Below are 21,254 nucleotides of genomic sequence, written 5' to 3' on the forward strand. Positions count from 1 at the left end.
CGGGGGGACTCTGGTGGGTCTGGTTTTCGCCGTCATCCTCGGCTTCATCACTCGGTTCACTAAGAAGGTTCGGATCATCGAGCCGCTCTTCGTCTTCCTGCTGGTCTACCTGGCCTACCTGACCGCCGAGCTCTTCTCCCTGTCTGCCATTCTGTCGTAAGTCTCTGTGATCAGCACTACCAGTAAGACCAGGACCAGGACCAGAACCAGGACCAGTATACAGGCCTACTGCTGTCAGTGTTAAGCTGTTGCTCAGCTGTGGAGGATGTGACTGAAACTCAGCTCAGAGAAACCCAACATGTACTAAACATATGTGCAGTAGTTGCTCTGTAGTTGCTGACGTAAACAGGTGGGTTGTTACTGAGTTGTCAGGTAGTTTAGCCTCATTTGGATCAGAACCAGGTGTTGTGGTGATGAGCGAAGGTTGTTGAGAGGTGAGGGAGGACGCAGTCATCGCTAACTCGGCCTGGACAGCTTCTGGTTTGTGCTCCTCCAGAGAGTTCCTCCTGCTGCTGCCGTCTGCTGGCAGCATCATGGTGTCTGACACGGAGCGACAGTAGAAACTCTGAACGCTTGTGTCCACATAGCTCTGTGTACGTATGTGACTCAACAGGAGTCCGGTCACTCCTGTGGAACCTCCCTGATCTGTGATTTGTTTGTAAAACTCCTCCTTCCATTGTTTTGGTCCAGGACGTCACCAGTATGTTAAAGCTTTCCTTTGTGCAGCAGACGGACTGTGTTCACTGTGCCTACAGGAAGTTAGCATTAACAAATGAGCTGACAGCTCTGTCTACATTTTCTCTGAGTGAAGTCTGATGGTATTTTAAGCTAACACTGGCAGCTAGCTGCTAACATTATTATTATTATTGTCATGTATTATTGTTTTTGTCTCCACAATGCTCCATGCGCAGACATTAGCTTCTCTCTGTTAGTGGAGGCGTTTCTGTCCATCTGTAAAAAACACATCATTTACATGTGTTGAACACTAGGGGGCATAATGTCAGTAATTACAGACACAAACTAAACCGTGACACCGAGCGTCGCGTCAGCCGAGATAACAGGTCTGCAGGTTTACTGCCGGCTGCTCTGTGCTGGCTGAAGTTCTGGTTTTCTTTGAATCCGCCAGCAGACGTGTTTCTGTCCAGCAGTCAGCCTCTCTCTCTCCTCAGGATGACCTTCTGTGGGATCGGGGCCAACAAATACGTGGAGGCCAACATTTCCCAGAAGTCTCGGACCACGGTGAAGTACACGATGAAGACTCTGGCCAGCATTGCCGAGACCATCATCTTCATCTTCCTCGGGATCTCAGCAGTGGACAAGTCCAAGTGGGCCTGGGACACCGGCCTGGTGTCCTGTACACTGGTCTTCATCCTGGTCTTCAGAGCTATGGGTCAGTCGCTGCTCCTGTCTTCAGAACCGAACAATAACAATATATCATGACATCACAACATAACAGCATACAGATAGAAAATATCCAAACTCTCCTCTCCTCTCCTCTCTCCTCCTCTCCTCTCCTCTCCCTCCTCTCCTCTCTCCTCCTCTCCTCTCCTCTCCTCTCCTCTCCTCTCCCTCCTCTCCTCTCTCCTCCTCTCCTCTCTCCTCCTCTCCTCTCCTCTCCTCTCCTCTCCTCTCCTCTCCTCTCTCCTCTCCTCCTCTCCTCTCCTCTGTGCTCCAGGTGTGATTGGTCAGACCTGGGTTCTGAACCGCTTCCGCCTCGTCCCATTGGACAAGATCGACCAGGTGGTGATGTCGTACGGTGGCCTGCGAGGGGCGGTGGCGTTCGCTCTGGTGGTGCTGCTGGACGGACAGAAGGTCAAAGCCAAGGATTACTTTGTCGCCACGACGATTGTGGTGGTGTTCTTCACCGTCATGTTCCAGGTAGGAACCAGAACCACTGACACTGTTTTCTTTTCATGATAGTAGTTTCTGTGGATCCACTGGGTCAGGTGTCACCAGCAGCATGAATCACTAACTGAACTGGTCCAGTGTTTGGATGTCTGGACTCAGAGAACCCTGGTCACATTTGTGACCTGTGTTCTCTACATGTCCCACATGCATGAGGCGGGTTTGGACTTTGCACCCAGCTCTATTTTCACATACGGAGAACTGTGAGTGTGTTCAGAGTCTGAACATGTGAACATGCCAGCTTCTCTTCACCTTCGCCACGATCAGAACACGTGATGAAACCGGGCTCTCTACAAACTAACCTGAGCCTTAAAGGAACAGTAGGGCTCAGAGAGCGTCTCTGAGTCTGTTCCTGTGTCTCATCATGAGGACTGACGTCAGACAGAACAGCTCACTGAGTTCATGTGTGTTTGGACCTGAACGTGTAAATACTTCATAAATCTGCAGCGTGCTCTTTGATTCCCTCTCTGAGTGTTTCTCTTTTCCCATCATGAATCAGAGACTGAGGCCCGTAAATGTGTTCTGTTATCATGAGTCAGTGCAGGTTCTGAACCCTGCTGGTCACATGATGAGTATCACCCGATGTTGAAGCTGCAGCTTTGGGTTCAGAGTTAATGTGAAGCAGGATGTTACCGTTGCTTCAGGTGGAACATCAGACTGACACTAATGATTGTTTCCTGTCAGGGTCTGACCATCAAACCTCTGGTCAAGTGGCTCAAAGTCCCCCGATCCACCAGCAGGAAGCCGACCATCAACGAGGAGATCCACGAGAGGGTGAGCTCTTCTCCTTCTCCTTCTTCTTCCTCTTCTTCTTCTCCTTCTTCTTCCTCTTCTTCTTCTCCTTCTTCTTCTTCTTCTTCTTCTTCTTCTTCTTCTTCTTCTTCTTCTTCTTCTTCTTCTTCTTCCTCTTCTTCTTCTTCTTCTTCTTCTTCTTCTTCCTCTTCTTCTTCTCCTTCTTCTTCTTCTTTCTCTTCTTCCTCTTCTTCTTCTTCTCCTTCTTCTTCTTCTTCTTCTTCTTCTTCTTCTTCTTCTTCTTCTTCTTCCTCTTCTTCTTCTCCTTCTTCTTCTTCTTCTTCTTCTTCTTCTTCTCCTTCTTCTTCTTCTTTCTCTTCTTCCTCTTCTTCTCCTTCTTCTTCTTCTTCTTCTTCTTCTTCTTCTTCTTCTCCTTCTTCTTCTTCTTCTTCTGATGGTGGGGGGGTCTTATTAATATTAAATCTGGTGTGTGTGTGTGTGTGTGTGTGTGTGTGTGTGTGTGTGTGTGTGTGTGTTCAGGCCTTTGACCACATCCTGACAGCAGTGGAGGACATCGCAGGACTGCAGGGATACCACCACTGGAGAGACAAGTGAGTCCATCAGTCTGATGTCACTGTGATGTCACAGTGACATCATGTTTACATCATGTATAGGAGGATCAGGATTTCAGGATACACAGTATGACCACATCAACATGTAACAGCACCTGTAGACTCTCAGAACTGGATCATATGTATCATATGTATTATATACTTCAGATGTGTTACAGGTGTAATGACTGACAGTCAGCAGCAGGTGGAGCTCCTCCCTCACACAGTGAGGACGAGACACTGCTGGAGTCAAACCATCCAGAGTGTCTGTCTTCAGACCAGGACTAACTGTCTGTCTGCCTGTCTGTCTGTCTGTCTGCCTGTCTGTCTGTCTGTCTGCCTGCCTGTCTGTCTGTCTGCCTGTCTGCCTGTCTGTCTGTCTGTCTGCCTGCCTGTCTGCCTGTCTGCCTGTCTGTCTGTCTGTCTGTCTGCCTGTCTGTCTGTCTGCCTGTCTGCCTGCCTGTCTGTCTGTCTGTCTGCCTGCCTGTCTGTCTGTCTGCCTGTCTGCCTGTCTGCCTGTCTGTCTGTCTGCCTGCCTGTCTGTCTGTCTGCCTGTCTGCCTGTCTGTCTGTCTGTCTGTCTGCCTGTCTGTCTGTCTGTCAGGTGGGAGCAGTTTGATAAGAACTACCTCAGTAAGCTGCTGCTCAGGAAGTCTGTGTACAGGAAGAGTGAACTGTGGGAGGCCTATCAGAAGATCAACATCAGGGACGCCATCAGTGTCATCGACCAGGTGAGGAGGAGGGAGGAGGAGGAGGACATGTTTGTTCTCTAACATGTCCTCATAACATGTCCTCATGTTAGAGACGTGAAGCAACAGAGATTTAATTATTGATCCATCAGAGACTGAAGTAACTGATCCAATATGATCCAGGCTGAACTGGGAGGAATCAGACGAACAGCTCTCACTTTATTGTTCAACTCATTAATTCAGCAGCAGGCCTTCTGGGAAATGTAGTCTTCAAAGAGTGTGTGTGTGTGTGTGTGTGTGTAGGGTGGGAACGTCCTGACCTCAGCCAGACTGTCTCTGCCCTCAATGGCCAGCAGAGCCTCGTTCCCCGAGGTCACCAACGTCACCAACTACCTGTGAGTCACATGACTCAGACTTGTACTTGTACTTGAGTAAATGTATTTAGTTACATTCCAGCACTTGTTGGTGTGTTGCAGGCGTGAGAACGGCAGCGGTGTGTGTCTGGACCTCCAGGTGATCGATAACGTCCCCGGAGCCAAAGTTGAGGAGGACACAGAGACACATCACGTCCTCGCAGAGAACCTGTACAAACCCAGGAGACGGGTAACACGCACACACACACACACACAGACACACACGCACACACACACACACACACAGACACACACGCACACACACACACACACACACAGACACACACGCACACACACACACAGACACACACACACACACGCACACACACGCACACACACACACACGCACACAGAGCCTTCAGGAGACTCTGAGGTTTCCCCTCCGACTTAGAAAGTTTCACATTCACACACTGCAGTGACGACATCTGAACAGACAACTCAGTGTGTGTGTGTGTGTGTGTGTGTGTGTGTGTGTGTGTGTGTGTGTGTGTGTCCAGTATCAGTCCCACTACAGCCGTCACTTCATGCCTCTGGGGGAGAAGGAGCGTCAGGACCGGGAGGTGTTTCAGAGGAACATGAAGAGCCGCATGGAGACGTTCAAATCCAGCCGACACAAACGACACAAGAAGGAGCGAAGCCTCAAGAAGGCAGGAGACACTTTTTACTCTCATCTTCCTCCAGGACACATTCTGTTATCATCATCATCCTCATCATCCTCATCATCATCATCATCGTGTGTCTTTGAGTTTAGAAACATACTTTATATTGTAAACAGTTTAAAGGAATACGAGCTGTAAATGATGTGAAACAGACACATAATCACATAAACACCAGCTGAACTCAACTTCATCTTCTGTGTATTTTAACTCTTTCTGGAATATTTTTAAAAGTCATAATTTAAAATCAGATTTAATAATTTGTTAGATTTTTTATTTTGCATATTAACAGTAAAACTACTCAGCACAACATTTAACACATGAAGGAGAGACAAATACCACATGAGCTCACCAGCACATTTCCAAAGCAGCAGCCCAAACAATAATATATAAATGATATAAAGATAGTTATTAATAATAACCCACTGAGAGGTGTGTAGTTACACACACACACACACACACACACACACACACACGTTTAACAGCTTGGTCTTCTCATTATTCAGTGGCCTCTTTAGTAACAGCGGAGCAGCTTTCACCGCTCTCTCTGATAAAAGACGAAGCGTCGCGCTGATTGAAGGTCGGCTGCTTCCTGTTATGGCTGCAGGTTAACTGACATGTCTATTCTGTCCTGTTGTCAACAGCGCCGAGGATCCGACACCAAGGAGGACGGCAGTGACAAACCCAGACGCAACGTCAGCTGGCAGGACAAAAGTAAATAAAGCTGATGGAGACAGATCAGTGTTTATCAAACTGTCAGACACATTCAGGACTAAAGACGTTCACTGTTACTCACTGAGTTAAAGATTAAAACTATTCCAGCTTTAAAGGAGCTCCAGAGGTGAACACACAGGTGTGTGTGTGTGTGTGTGTGTGTGTGTGTGTGTGTGTGTGTGTGTGTGTGTGTGTGTGTGTGGTTCATTAGCATTTGATTTAAACATCTTTATCAGACATGAGCTCAGTACGTCTGGATGATTTATTATTGAAGGACTGAAGAAACATTTCACACCAAACAGACACAAATTAAATTAAAGCTGCAAGCAGCGATGAACGGGCCCTCGCAGTCCACGCGGGTCGGGGCGTGCTGCTGTCGGGGCAAGCTGCTGTCGTGACATGCTGCTGTCGGGCGTGCTGCTGTCGGGACATGCTGCCGTTGGGGCAAGCTGCTGTCGTGACATGCTGCTGTCGGGGCTTCTACATGCAACAACTTCCATTGAGGAAATGAAAGTGAAGGCAGTCAAGCTGTCATTTCGTCATTTAGCAATAAAAGCGCCACCTATTGGTGGATATGCACCGAATTTGGCACGAACCCTCATGTGGGCATGGAAGACAAATCAAAAAAGTTTTGTGTTAATCGGACTGTATTTCATCAAGATATGCAAGACTGTGTGGTTTACCACAACGTGCAGGAAATTGTTGTTTTATATTTTGGCCGTGCTTTAGACTATCACAATTCTTTTAATAACTTTTTGTCAGGAGAGTCCACAGATGCTGTGTGCAAAGTTTGGTGCAAATTGGAAAAATTGCCTGGGAGGAGTTCGAAAAAGTAGGTTTGCGACATTTGGCGAATTTGCGAATGGAAATTCAGTGCGAACGTGGGCGTGGCCTACATCACACGGTTCGGCTGTATTCAGGGAACATATAGATATAATGTTTAACGATGTGCACCATATTATGTGGGAGTAATTAGCAAAAAACGTTTTTTCTTGATAATAGCGCCACCTGCTGGTGATTTTTGGTGTGTGAGTTACAGATGCCAGTCTATACCACCCCAATCAGTTTCATGTCCATAAGTGTTATGGTGTGGGCACAGTGCCAATTATAAAATGAAACTGCCACCAGAGCGCCACCTAGTGTCAGATCGGTAACACCTTCATCAGTTAACCTCAGGAGGACATTGGCAATCAGTGTACCAAGTTTTGTGTTAATCCGACCAACCGATGTCGAGATATAAAATACTTCAATTTAAATAGCGCCACCTAGTGATCATGGGCCAACATTTGGCACAGAGCCTTAGGCACTCATGGGGAAGTAGTATCCTGAGTTTCACGTCATTCGGACACACCAATGTGGAGATATGCAACACTTCCTGTTGTGACCCGAATCCACAGGAAGTTGTTATTTAATAACTTGAGTATTCTTTGGCGTATCAAAATTCTTTTAATAACTTTTTGTCAGAAGGGTCCACAGATGCTGTGTGCAAAGTTTCATGCAAATCGGTGAAATTGCCTGGGAGGAGTTCGAAAAAGTAGGTTTTCGACATTTCGCGAGCTAGCGAAAAAAAACGGTAGGCGGAAATGGGCGTGGCCTATATCAGGAGATTCAGCACAATTCACTGAACGCGTGGATATAAGGTTTTTGAATGTGCGACAAAGTATGTGGGAGTTATTAGCCAAAACACACTTTCCTTGATTATAGCGCCACCTAGTGCTGAAAATTCACAATGACAACAGATTATAAAATTTTTCGCCAGGTCTGATCTATATTCCAAGTTTGATGACTTTTGGGGTATGTTCAGGCAGTGAAAAATGCGATCATTTCGTCAGAAGAAAAAAAAAAAAAAAAAAAATAATAATTAAAGCTGCAAGCAGCGATGAACGGGCCCTCGCAGTCCACGCGGGTCGGGGCGTGCTGCTGTCGGGGCGTGCTCCTTACCCGGACCCATTGCCCCGTTATTGTGCGCGCATGTCTTAACTGATAGGCAAAAATGGTTTTGTGTTGATAATAGCGCCACCTGCTGGTGATTTTTGGTGTGTGAGTTACAGATGCCAGTCTATACCACCCCAATCAGTTTCATGTCCATAAGTGTTATGGTGTGGGCACAGTGCCAATTATAAAATGAAACTGCCACCAGAGCGCCACCTAGTGTCAGATCGGTAACACCTTCGTCAGTTGTCTTCAGGAGGCCATTGGCAATCAGTGTACCAAGTTTTGTGTTAATCCGACCAACCAATGTCGAGATATAAAATACTTCAATTTAAATAGCGCCACCTAGTGGTGATGGGCCAAGATTTAGTACAGAGCCTTAGGGGCTCATGGGGAAGTAGTATCCTGAGTTTCACGTCATTTGGACAAACCAATGTGGATATATGCAACACTTCCTGTTTGGAACGAAATCTGCAGGAAGTTGTTATTTAATAACTTGAGTATTCTTTGGCATATCAAAATTCTTTTAATAACTTTTTGTCAGAAGGGTCCACAGATGCTGTGTGCAAAGTTTCGTGCAAATTGGTGAAATTGCCTGGGAGGAGTTCGAAAAAGTAGGTTTACAACATTTGGCGAGCTAGCGAAAAAAAATGGTAGGCAGAAATGGGCGTGGCCTACATCAGGAGATTCAGCACAATTCACTGAACGCGTGGATGTAAGGTTTTTGAATGTGCGACAAAGTATGTGGGAGTTATTAGCCAAAACACACTTTTCTTGATTGTAGCGCCACCTAGTGGTGAAAATTCTCAACGACAACAGATTATAAAATTTTTCGCCAGGTCTGATCTATATTCCAAGTTTGGTGACTTTTGGGGTATGTTCAGGCAGTGAAAAATGCGATCATTACGGACAAAGAAAAATAATAATAATTAAAGCTGCAAGCAGCGATGAACGGGCCCTCGCAGTCCACGCGGGTCGGGGCGTGCTGCTGTCGGGGCGTGCTCCTTACCCGAACCCATTGCCCCGTTATTGTGCGCGCATGTCTTAACTGGTGAAAGTTCACAATGACAACAGATTATAAAATTTTTCGCCAGGTCTGATCTATATTCCAAGACAGGGGGAATATTAATTGTGTGTCTCTGTTGGCCCAGTTGATCTCAGTTGCTACGGTGATGGTTGTCGGAACTCCCTAGCAATGGCCTGTGACCACAGCTGCTGTCTGTGACAGAGCTGATCTGAGAGTGATTTCTGGCTCAGAAGTAGGACTTCAAACTACTGCTATATCTTCAAAACCAAACATGATATCAGCAAAATTTCTTCACCGTCAAGCCAGAAAGGCCTTAAAGAACACAGCCATAATTTTTTGTGGTCCTAGCTTCTAAAATGTGGTAATAGGAGCGAGTTCAAAACAGGTGCAGTTTGGAAAATCCTGGAAAATCCTCCTCCCGATTAACATTGGAGTAAATGGAACAGTTGAGAGCTACTCTTGTCGGTTAGGGGCAGATAAATCAAAAACCGTAAATCCTACTGATAAAGAAGACACATTGGGAGAAAGAAGACAAGTGTGGCTACAACTCTGTGAAAAAATCACATTTCTACTGTGTAATTTGTGGCTGGGATCGTCAGAGAAAGAGAATTTCTGAGAGTTTTTTTTGAGTCTCCCACACTCTGGCAGTTGGTTCTGCACGAACATTCCGCAATACACAATCATTGAAAAAACTAAAATTTTCAAAATTCTTTAAAATTCACTCAGCATCATTAAAGGGTCACAGTTCAAAAACGAAACATTGTGGGAAAAAAGTTCAAATACGACTTAAATAGACAAGACTCGTGCCTACATTTTAAAGTTTGAATGGTGTTTCTAGGTGAACGTAGGCCAGAGCAGGAGATGTTTGAAAAACGTCGCAGAAATGCTCATCGTGCCATGGAACATTTTTGGTGTGTGAGTTACAGGGGTCGGTCTATACCACGCCTATGAATTTCATGTCCATAAGTGTTATGGTGTGGGCACAGTGCCAAATATAAAAAGAAACTGCCACCAGAGCGCCATCTAGTGTCAGATCGGTAACCCCTTTGTCAGCTATCCTCAGGAGGGCATTGGCAATGAGTGTACCAAGATTTGTGTTAATCCGACCCACCGATGTTGAGATATAAAATACTTCAATTTAAAGAGCGCCACCTAGTGGTCATCGGCCAAAATTTAGCACAGAGCCTTAGGGGCTCATGAGGAAGTAGGATCCTGAGTTTGACGTCATTTGGACAAACCAATGTGGAGATATGCAACACTTCCTGTTTGGAACGAAATCTGCAGGAAGTTGTTATGTAATAACTTGAGTATTATTTGAAATTCCAAAATTCTTTTAATAACTTTTTGTCAGAAGGGTCCACAGATGTTGTGTGCAAAGTTTCATGCAAATCGGTGAAATTGCCTGGGAGGAGTTCGAAAAAGTAGGTTTTCGACATTTTGCGAATTTGCGGGAAAAAAACCTGGGGCGGAAATGGGCGTGGCCTATATCAGAAGACTAAGCAGAATTCACTGAACGCGTGGATGTAAGGTTTTTGAATGTGCGACAAAGTATATGGGAGTTATTAGCCAAAACGCACTGTCCTTGATTATAGCGCCACCTAGTGGTGAAAATTCACAACGACAACAGATTATAAAATTTTTCGCCAGGTGTGACATATATTCCAAGTTTGGTGAGTTTTGGGGTATGTTGCGGCCGCCAAATATGCGATCCTTTGTGAGGAAGAAGGAGAATAATAATAATCCTTACGGTTTCAATAGGTCCTCGCACGGAATTCCGTGCTCGGGCCCTAATAATAATTAAAGCTGCAAGCAGCGATGAACGGGCCCTCGCAGGCCACGCGGGTCGGGGCGTGCTGCTGTCGGGGCGTGCTCCTTTCCCGGACCCATTGCCCCGTTATTGTGCGCGCATGTCTTAACTGGTGAAAGTTCACAATGACAACAGATTATAAAATTTTTCGCCAGGTCTGATCTATATTCCAAGACAGGGGGAATATTAATTGTGTGTCTCTGTTGGCCCAGTTGATCTCAGTTGCTACGGTGATGGTTGTCGGAACTCCCTAGCAATGGCCTGTGACCACAGCTGCTGTCTGTGACAGAGCTGATCTGAGAGTGATTTCTGGCTCAGAAGTAGGACTTCAAACTACTGCTATATCTTCAAAACCAAACATGATATCGGCAAAATTTCTTCACCGTCAAGCCAGAAAGGCCTTAAAGAACACAGCCATAATTTTTTGTGGTCCTAGCTTCTAAAATGTGGTAATAGGAGCGAGTTCAAAACAGGTGCAGTTTGGAAAATCCTGGAAAATCCTCCTCCCGATTAACATTGGAGTAAATGGAACAGTTGAGAGCTACTCTTGTTGGTTAGGGGCAGATAAATCAAAAACCGTAAATCCTACTGATAAAGAAGACACATTGGGAGAAAGAAGACAAGTGTGGCTACAACTCTGTGAAAAAATCACATTTCTACTGTGTAATTTGTGGCTGGGATCGTCAGAGAAAGAGAATTTCTGAGAGTTTTTTTTGAGTCTCCCACACTCTGGCAGTTGGTTCTGCACGAACATTCCGCAATACACAATCATTGAAAAAACTAAAATTTTCAAAATTCTTTAAAATTCACTCAGCATCATTAAAGGGTCACAGTTCAAAAACGAAACATTGTGGGAAAAAAGTTCAAATACGACTTAAATAGACAAGACCCGTGCCTACATTTTAAAGTTTGAATGGTGTTTCTAGGTGAACGTAGGCCAGAGCTAGGAGATGTTTGAAAAACGTCGAAGAAATGCTCATCGTGCCATGGAACATTTTTGGTGTGTGAGTTACAGGGGCCAGTCTATACCACGCCTATGAATTTCATGTCCATAAGTGTTATGGTGTGGGCACAGTGCCAAATATAAAAAGAAACTGCCACCAGAGCGCCATCTAGTGTCAGATCGATAACCCCTTTGTCAGCTATCCTCAGGAGGGCATTGGCAATGAGTGTACCAAGTTTTGTGTTAATTCGACCCACCGATGTGGAGATATAAAATACTTCAATTTAAAGAGCGCCACCTAGTGGTCATCCACCAAAATTTTGCACAGAGCCTTACGGGCTCATGGGGAAGTAGTATCCTGAGTTTCATGTCATTTGGACACACCAATGTGGAGATATGCAACACTTCCTGTTTGGAACGAAATCTGCAGGAAGTTGTTATGTAATAACTTGAGTATTATTTGAAATTCCAAAATTCTTTTAATAACTTTTTGTCAGAAGGGTCCACAGATGTTGTGTGCAAAGTTTCATGCAAATCGGTGAAATTTCCTGGGAGGAGTTCTAAAAAGTAGGTTTTCGACATTTTGCGAATTTGCGGGAAAAAAACCTGGGGCGGAAATGGGCGTGGCCTATATCAGAAGACTCAGCAGAATTCACTGAACGCGTGGATGTAAGGTTTTTGAATGTGCGACAAAGTATATGGGAGTTATTAGCCAAAACGCACTGTCCTTGATTATAGCGCCACCTAGTGGTGAAAATTCACAACGACAACAGATTATAAAATTTTTCGCCAGGTCTGATCTATATTCCAAGTTTGGTGAGTTTTGGGGTATGTTGCGGCTGCCAAATATGCGATCCTTTGTGAGGAAGAAGGAGAATAATAATAATAATAATCCTTACGGTTTCAATAGGTCCTCGCACGGAATTCCGTGCTCGGGCCCTAATAATTAAAGCTGCAAGCAGCGATGAACGGGCCCTCGCAGTCCACGCGGGTCGGGGCGTGCTGCTGTCGGGGCGTGCTCCTTACCCGAACCCATTGCCCCGTTATTGTGCGCGCATGTCTTAACTGGTGAAAGTTCACAATGACAACAGATTATAAAATTTTTCGCCAGGTCTGATCTATATTCCAAGACGGGGAATATTAATTGTGTGTCTCTGTTGGCCCAGTTGATCTCAGTTGCTACGGTGATGGTTGTCGGAACTCCCTAGCAATGGCCTGTGACCACAGCTGCTGTCTGTGACAGAGCTGATCTGAGAGTGATTTCTGGCTCAGAAGTAGGACTTCAAACTACTGCTATATCTTCAAAACCAAACATGATATCGGCAAAATTTCTTCACCGTCAAGCCAGAAAGGCCTTAAAGAACACAGCCATATTTTTTTGTGGTCCTAGCTTCTAAAATGTGGTAATAGGAGCGAGTTCAAAACAGGTGCAGTTTGGAAAATCCTGGAAAATCCTCCTCCCGATTAACATTGGAGTAAATGGAACAGTTGAGAGCTACTCTTGTTGGTTAGGGGCAGATAAATCAAAAACCGTAAATCCTACTGATAAAGAAGACACATTGGGAGAAAGACGACAAGTGTGGCTACAACTCTGTGAAAAAATCACATTTCTACTGTGTAATTTGTGGCTGGGATCGTCAGAGAAAGAGAATTTCTGAGAGTTTTTTTTTTAGTCTCCCACACTCTGGCAGTTGGTTCTGCACGAACATTCCGCAATACACAATCATTGAAAAACTAAAATTTTCAAAATTCTTTAAAATTCACTCAGCATCATTAAAGGGTCACAGTTCAAAAACGAAACATTGTGGGAAAAAAGTTCAAATACGACTTAAATAGACAAGACCCGTGCCTACATTTTAAAGTTTGAATGGTGTTTCTAGGTGAACGTAGGCCAGAGCTAGGAGATGTTTGAAAAACGTCGAAGAAATGCTCATCGTGCCATGGAACATTTTTGGTGTGTGAGTTACAGGGGCCAGTCTATACCACGCCTATGAATTTCATGTCCATAAGTGTTATGGTGTGGGCACAGTGCCAAATATAAAAAGAAACTGCCACCAGAGCGCCATCTAGTGTCAGATTGGTAACCCCTTTGTCAGCTATCCTCAGGAGGGCATTGGCAATGAGTGTACCAAGTTTTGTGTTAATTCGACCCACCGATGTGGAGATATAAAATACTTCAATTTAAAGAGCGCCACCTAGTGGTCATCCAACAAAATTTTGCACAGAGCCTTATGGGCTCATGGGGAAGTAGTATCCTGAGTTTCATGTCATTTGGACACACCAATGTGGAGATATGCAACACTTCCTGTTTGGAACGAAATCTGCAGGAAGTTGTTATGTAATAACTTGAGTATTATTTGAAATTCCAAAATTCTTTTAATAACTTTTTGTCAGAAGGGTCCACAGATGTTGTGTGCAAAGTTTCATGCAAATCGGTGAAATTTCCTGGGAGGAGTTCGAAAAAGTAGGTTTTCGACATTTTGCGAATTTGCGGAAAAAAAACCTGGGGCGGAAATGGGCGTGGCCTATATCAGAAGACTCAGCAGAATTCACTGAATGCGTGGATGTAAGGTTTTTGAATGTGCGACAAAGTATATGGGAGTTATTAGCCAAAACGCACTGTCCTTGATTATAGCGCCACCTAGTGGTGAAAATTCACAACGACAACAGATTATAAAATTTTTCGCCAGGTCTGATCTATATTCCAAGTTTGGTGAGTTTTGGGGTATGTTGCGGCCGCCAAATATGCGATCCTTTGTGAGGAAGAAGGAGAATAATAATAATAATAATTAAAGCTGCAAGCAGCGATGAACGGGCCCTCGCAGGCCACGCGGGTCGGGGCGTGCTGCTGTCGGGGCGTGCTCCTTTCCCGGACCCATTGCCCCGTTATTGTGCGCGCATGTCTTAACTGGTGAAAGTTCACAATGACAACAGATTATAAAATTTTTCGCCAGGTCTGATCTATATTCCAAGACAGGGGGAATATTAATTGTGTGTCTCTGTTGGCCCAGTTGATCTCAGTTGCTACGGTGATGGTTGTCGGAACTCCCTAGCAATGGCCTGTGACCACAGCTGCTGTCTGTGACAGAGCTGATCTGAGAGTGATTTCTGGCTCAGAAGTAGGACTTCAAACTACTGCTATATCTTCAAAACCAAACATGATATCGGCAAAATTTCTTCACCGTCAAGCCAGAAAGGCCTTAAAGAACACAGCCATAATTTTTTGTGGTCCTAGCTTCTAAAATGTGGTAATAGGAGCGAGTTCAAAACAGGTGCAGTTTGGAAAATCCTGGAAAATCCTCCTCCCGATTAACATTGGAGTAAATGGAACAGTTGAGAGCTACTCTTGTTGGTTAGGGGCAGATAAATCAAAAACCGTAAATCCTACTGATAAAGAAGACACATTGGGAGAAAGAAGACAAGTGTGGCTACAACTCTGTGAAAAAATCACATTTCTACTGTGTAATTTGTGGCTGGGATCGTCAGAGAAAGAGAATTTCTGAGAGTTTTTTTTGAGTCTCCCACACTCTGGCAGTTGGTTCTGCACGAACATTCCGCAATACACAATCATTGAAAAAACTAAAATTTTCAAAATTCTTTAAAATTCACTCAGCATCATTAAAGGGTCACAGTTCAAAAACGAAACATTGTGGGAAAAAAGTTCAAATACGACTTAAATAGACAAGACCCGTGCCTACATTTTAAAGTTTGAATGGTGTTTCTAGGTGAACGTAGGCCAGAGCTAGGAGATGTTTGAAAAACGTCGAAGAAATGCTCATCGTGCCATGGAACATTTTTGGTGTGTGAGTTACAGGGGCCAGTCTATACCACGCCTATGAATTTCATGTCCATAAGTGTTATGGTGTGGGCACAGTGCCAAATATAAAAAGAAACTGCCACCAGAGCGCCATCTAGTGTCAGATCGATAACCCCTTTGTCAGCTATCCTCAGGAGGGCATTGGCAATGAGTGTACCAAGTTTTGTGTTAATTCGACCCACCGATGTGGAGATATAAAATACTTCAATTTAAAGAGCGCCACCTAGTGGTCATCCACCAAAATTTTGCACAGAGCCTTACGGGCTCATGGGGAAGTAGTATCCTGAGTTTCATGTCATTTGGACACACCAATGTGGAGATATGCAACACTTCCTGTTTGGAACGAAATCTGCAGGAAGTTGTTATGTAATAACTTGAGTATTATTTGAAATTCCAAAATTCTTTTAATAACTTTTTGTCAGAAGGGTCCACAGATGTTGTGTGCAAAGTTTCATGCAAATCGGTGAAATTTCCTGGGAGGAGTTCTAAAAAGTAGGTTTTCGACATTTTGCGAATTTGCGGGAAAAAAACCTGGGGCGGAAATGGGCGTGGCCTATATCAGAAGACTCAGCAGAATTCACTGAACGCGTGGATGTAAGGTTTTTGAATGTGCGACAAAGTATATGGGAGTTATTAGCCAAAACGCACTGTCCTTGATTATAGCGCCACCTAGTGGTGAAAATTCACAACGACAACAGATTATAAAATTTTTCGCCAGGTCTGATCTATATTCCAAGTTTGGTGAGTTTTGGGGTATGTTGCGGCTGCCAAATATGCGATCCTTTGTGAGGAAGAAGGAGAATAATAATAATAATAATCCTTACGGTTTCAATAGGTCCTCGCACGGAATTCCGTGCTCGGGCCCTAATAATAAGAATTCTTACGATTTCAATAGGTCCTCGCACGGAGTTCCGTGCTCGGGCCCTAATAATAATAATAATCATTACAAAAACAATAGGGTCCTTGCAGTTTCACTGCTCGGGCCCTAATAATCACTACAATTACAATAGGGACCTCGCAGGTTCCCTGCTCGGGCCCTAATTAAATTAAATTAAATTAAATTAATTGTGTGTGTGTGTGTGTGTGTGTGTGTGTTCAGACCCTGTGGTTGTTCCTGTGGACTCAGAGGAAGAGAAAGGTGAACATTCAGACCCTGAGAAGGAGGAAGACGTCGGGATCACCTTTGTAGCTCGTAAAGCAGAGACGCCCAAACAAAGACCCCAGTCAGGTGAGAACACCTGTACCTGACCTCACCCGTACCTGACCTCGCCTGTACCTGACCTCGCCCGTACCTGACCTCACCTGTACCTGACCTCGCCTGTACCTGACCTCACCTGTACCTGACCTCACCTGTACCTGACCTCACCTGTACCTGACCTCACCCGTACCTGACCTCACCTGTACCTGACATCTCACTGACAGTTTGGATAAGTTCAGCTGCAGTAAGAGCAGCTGTGTTTTCATGTAGTGCTGCTGTGTGTCTGTGGTCTCACTGTGTCTCCTCCGTCAGTCCCAGCAGCTCTGGACGGGCGTCAGAGTCCATCAGCCGTCCCCGCCTCCCCCCCCACTGAAGACAGCCACCTGCCGTGGAAGGGCAGCGTGGGCTCTCCTCCTCCCTGTGTGTCTGTGGAGGCCACAAAGATCATCCCTGTGGACCTCCAGCAGGCCTGGAACCAGAGCATCTCCTCCCTGGAGAGCATCTCCTCCCCTCCGGTCCCCGCCGAGCCCGTCCACCCCCGGGTCAGCGCCCTCTCCAGACTGGGTGGACCCCGCCCGGCCTCCTACACCCCGCCAGGCAGCGCGGTGGGCAGCACCTCCTCCATCGGAGCTCAGCTGTCGCAGGGCACCTTCAGCTTCTCAGAGCCGAAGAAGGAGGAGGAAGAGGAGGAGGAGGAGGAAGTGTTGCAGGAGATGCAGCCACTCATGTCGTCTCTGAGGCCCCCCGGCTCCCTGCCGCCGCCCCCACCACCACCTGGCTCCGCCCCCGGGTCAGGGAGGAGGAGGAACCCCTGCGTCTACCTGAGGAGCCTGGTGACAGCGCCTCCTCCTGGCAGCAGCGAGCCGCACAGCCGAGGCCCCACCCAGCTGTAACCACAGATCCAGAATCAGTCACACATCGTCCCTGCAGAGCAGAGCAGGAGCTTCAGGACGCCATCTCTGCAGCACACACACTATCACACACACATACACATACAGACACAATACACACAAACACACACACACATACACAGTAATCAGGTGGCGTGCTGCCTGTCACACCGTCCAATAGGAAAGCAGCAGCCTTCCCTCTTACCTGACCTGTCTGAGCTCATTACTACATGAGGTCTTCATCATGTGACCAGGCTGCAGGGGTCAGAGGTCACCGTCTCGTCCAATCACTGCTGCTCTTACCTGCACATCACCAGCCACGACACATCACCAGCTCCTGATCAAAGACAGCTGATGTCATTTTAAAGATTTTATGACTTTTATGTAAAAAAAAGTCACAGATTCAGAGTTTATCACCCCCCCCACACACACACACACACACACTCTGATGTCACTCTGATGTCACTCTGCTTCCTGTCAGTCAGCTGATGCACAAAAACAAACACTTCACTGTCACATGACTGTGTGTTTGTCAGATCAATAGTCTGCTGATAGTCTCTATGTTCTTTTATTGTTGGTTCTACTTAAATCATAGTTAGCTGTTGAAGGCAGATGTGGCTGTTAAACACAACACAACAACACAACAGACTCACTGCTGGTCTGCGTCTGATCATCTGATCACTTTTACTTTAAAAATCTTCCATGTGATTTGACTTTGTGTTGATCAGCTCTCACAGATCTAAAATATCCTCTTTGCTCTGTTGATATAAACAGAATCAGCTTAACGCTGCTGCTCCTCTTTAGCTCTTTGTAGTCTGTAGCATTAACAGTGTCGTATTGATCAGATATAATCAATGAAAAACATCATCATGCTGCAGGAGGTGGACACTGACTGATGGATTGTCTCTTTATCACAGCTTGACACTTTGTAGTTTTGTCCATCAGTGGACTCATTAAGTACAGTGTTACCGTCTCAGTTAGCTTTACTGAGTACTTCACAGTGACAGCTGATAGAATGATGGACGGAATGATCCTTTACTGCAGATAGTGAGTGAAACCTGCACAGCTTCAGCTGATAGAAGCTTTTTAAAGCCTTATTTCTCTGTTTGTATTTACACACATCTGACGTGTATATTTATTCTGTCAAAGCTGCTCATGTCAAATCTCAAATGTATTTTGTAAAGCTGCAAATATATAAAATCTACAGAGTAGTTTATTTTGAAAGACCAAAGTGTGTAAAAAAAGAGCATAACGAACATTTATACAGTGTGTCGATAACTGCCTTACTCTGTTGTGTAGCTGTGTGTTGATTCAGTGTCTCTGTCTGTGTGTGTGTGTGTGTGTGTGTGTGTGTGTGTGTGTGTGTGCGCGCGTGCATGTGCGTGTGTGTGTGTGGAGCTCAACCATCAGACCGTCCACAGGTTTATATTCCACCAGCAGGCTGTACAGATGTGTCTGTGATGGCGTCTTTAGTCTGTTGTGTTGCTTGATTTGCCAAAGAACGTGTCGTCCTTCGTGTCCCGCTGAGTCACACACTCGGCTGCTTCAGTCTCGGTCTGCACCAGCTTCACTCAGCCGGAGTCCAGCCTTCATATCACGACTCCAACATGTGCAGACACACACATCAGGTGCTGCTCAGTGTCAAACATCAGAAGTCACCAACAGGAAAGACTTTGTGTTAGCAGCTGGTGATTGTTTCTACATCAGACACCTGATTTAACTGCATGTTCTGTTGGTTTTTAACAAACTGACTCAAATTGGCGTCAATAAACAAACAGAAACACTGGCTGTAAGTACTTTAAAGGTGATGTTTCCAAACACAATATCATTACTGGTATTTAATCAATATTATTTGTATTTATTGAAATGGCCAGCTGGAGCTAGAGGTGGGGCAGGTGGACTGTTAATGTGCTGCACTTTAGAGTTGAAAGTGAAATTCAAACCTCAGAAAGAAAAGTGATGTTACCTCACCAAGAACTCTTATCAATGGTTCATAAACAGGAGAGTGACTTGAACACTAAATGAATGACGTTAGCTTCGGTTTAATTATTGTGAACTCTTCCTTTTTATTGAGCAGAGTCAGATTTATTAAAGCTCCCCAGTCATCACTGGGACTTTGATGGAAAGTAATAATGGGAGAAACTTCCATGTGACATGAACGCAGCACAAAGCAGCTTCTACTGATGAAGAAGTCATCCTGTGTCAAATCAAGTGACTTGACAAAGTGCAAGAATGATATGGAATATAATAATTATATCATTTTATGGTTTCTGTCTTGTTTTTTGTACCAATTAGAAGTCAGTCTGTAAAAGTGCAGTTCCTGCTGGAGTGAATGTGAAGCTGGTGCAGCAGGCTGTTCATGGTGTGTATCGTCTTTCTTGTTGCTTCACTGTGCAGCAGTGACTGTTAGACACACACATGTTGCTGCTTGTAGAAAGGCCTTTATACTGTAAAGATACTTGAACTGGAGCTGACACCAGACCAGTTGAGTTAACAGTCTGGTTCCAGCACAGAAGCATACGCGTGTCCTGTTGATCATCACTGCAGCTGTCAGCGTCACTGTGCCTATTTTAATCTCTCTTTATTTGAACACAGACACGAGAATGTGCTGTTTCTGTTTCATCTGTGATTCAGGTTGTTGTGTGGAAAATCGAATGAAACCAATCTGTCTTTGTGCCAAACGTCTGTTAGCTTTGGCTTCTGTCCAAACAACTAAAAGCCAATAAATGTGAGGTGTTTTTTTCTGAATGAACACAGCTGACTCTGTGCTTTATTACCTGCTTCAGTATAAACCACTGTCAGAAGATAATGTGTGATGTGTGCACAGGTGTGAACACCTTTTACTTTTTCTCCACCACGTCAGAGGGAAAGTATGTTTACTCCATGTGATTAATCCAGTGATGCATCATACAGAACAGTCACAGATTATACTCACTTGTAATAGAGTATTATTACACTGTGGTATTAGCACTTTTACTTATAATGATCTAACACTGTCCATAATGTGCAGAGTACAGCTCTGCTGATGACATCATAGCTGAACAGACATTATCAGCTGATTTGATCTGATGTCACATTTCTGTACTGGTGTAAGTCAGCTGATCAGTAAAGTTACACGTAATGTTAATTAAACAGACAAACTGTTACATTATAACATGGAGCCATTAAAACAAGTTGTCCCACATCGACCTGTTTAATCACCAGGTAAGCATCACTACAGCTGCAGCTGAGACCTTTAAATCTTACTTTGTTTCCCTCCTGTCTAATTATTATTATTATTATTGTTATTATTATTATTATTATTATTACTATTGTTATTATTATTATTATTATTATTATTATTATTAACAAACAGTTATGAGAATATTGAGTGAGCTGCTCCACAGAGACGCTTCAGTTTCCCAGGATTGTTGAACTCATCTAAGATGGCGGCCGGAAGTGACATGTCTGGTTGTCCTGGTGAAACATGGAGACATGATGGAGCATGTTTGGTATGAAAATATAAAGTGATGGAGATGAACACAGATAAACTGAAACCACGCATGAAAACTGGTGTGAAGCGTCGCAGAAACGCAGTAAAGTGGAGACACTTGAGTAACTGATGGGGACCTTGAACCGTTAATGTGCTACACCTGTTAGCTTAGCTAGCATCATTTCACCGTCGGCACCGCGGACCGCTGGAGACGTTGGGTGAGTTAATGTCGCTGTTTAAATGCTCAGCTGATTAACTCTTTGTTATTTAATGTGTTCATTGGGTTTGTGACGCTAGCCAGGTAATTATAATCAACGCTAACTTGTCTGTTTATATCGAGCAGTGACCGACGCTTGTTAGCGGGTTAGCTTCGTCATTCAGCGTTAGCGTTAGCTGATAGCAGCAGTTAGCGTGTTGTCGGCCATGTTGGTCCTGTCGGCGGGGCTGAT

At 44.8% G+C, this 21,254-nt stretch overlaps 2 protein-coding genes across 2 annotated transcripts in view; both read left to right on the forward strand.

Moving 5' to 3' along the window:
• The window catches only part of slc9a5 (solute carrier family 9 member A5), a 31,914-nt gene extending 12,798 nt beyond the window's left edge, over positions 1–19,116 (forward strand). Inside the window, exons 5-16 of the mRNA XM_073465237.1 lie at positions 1–156; positions 1,170–1,390; positions 1,676–1,878; positions 2,590–2,679; positions 3,178–3,248; positions 3,852–3,978; positions 4,240–4,331; positions 4,413–4,539; positions 4,847–4,996; positions 5,650–5,719; positions 16,345–16,473; positions 16,756–19,116. The exon at positions 1–156 is cut by the window's left edge and continues 22 nt beyond it. Of these exons, the coding sequence (XP_073321338.1) occupies positions 1–156; positions 1,170–1,390; positions 1,676–1,878; positions 2,590–2,679; positions 3,178–3,248; positions 3,852–3,978; positions 4,240–4,331; positions 4,413–4,539; positions 4,847–4,996; positions 5,650–5,719; positions 16,345–16,473; positions 16,756–17,336 (2,017 nt within the window). The 3' untranslated portion in view covers positions 17,337–19,116. The remainder of the gene's footprint in view (positions 157–1,169; positions 1,391–1,675; positions 1,879–2,589; positions 2,680–3,177; positions 3,249–3,851; positions 3,979–4,239; positions 4,332–4,412; positions 4,540–4,846; positions 4,997–5,649; positions 5,720–16,344; positions 16,474–16,755) is intronic.
• Positions 19,117–20,792: 1,676 nt separating this feature from the next.
• Positions 20,793–21,254, forward strand: part of plekhg4 (pleckstrin homology domain containing, family G (with RhoGef domain) member 4) — a 72,328-nt gene continuing 71,866 nt past the window's right edge. The window contains exon 1 of the mRNA XM_073463898.1: positions 20,793–21,023. The gene's annotated coding sequence lies outside the window, so the exon portion shown is untranslated. The remainder of the gene's footprint in view (positions 21,024–21,254) is intronic.

This window comes from Pagrus major, chromosome 4 (genome assembly GCF_040436345.1).
Source record: "Pagrus major chromosome 4, Pma_NU_1.0".
Classification (NCBI taxonomy): domain Eukaryota; kingdom Metazoa; phylum Chordata; class Actinopteri; order Spariformes; family Sparidae; genus Pagrus; species Pagrus major.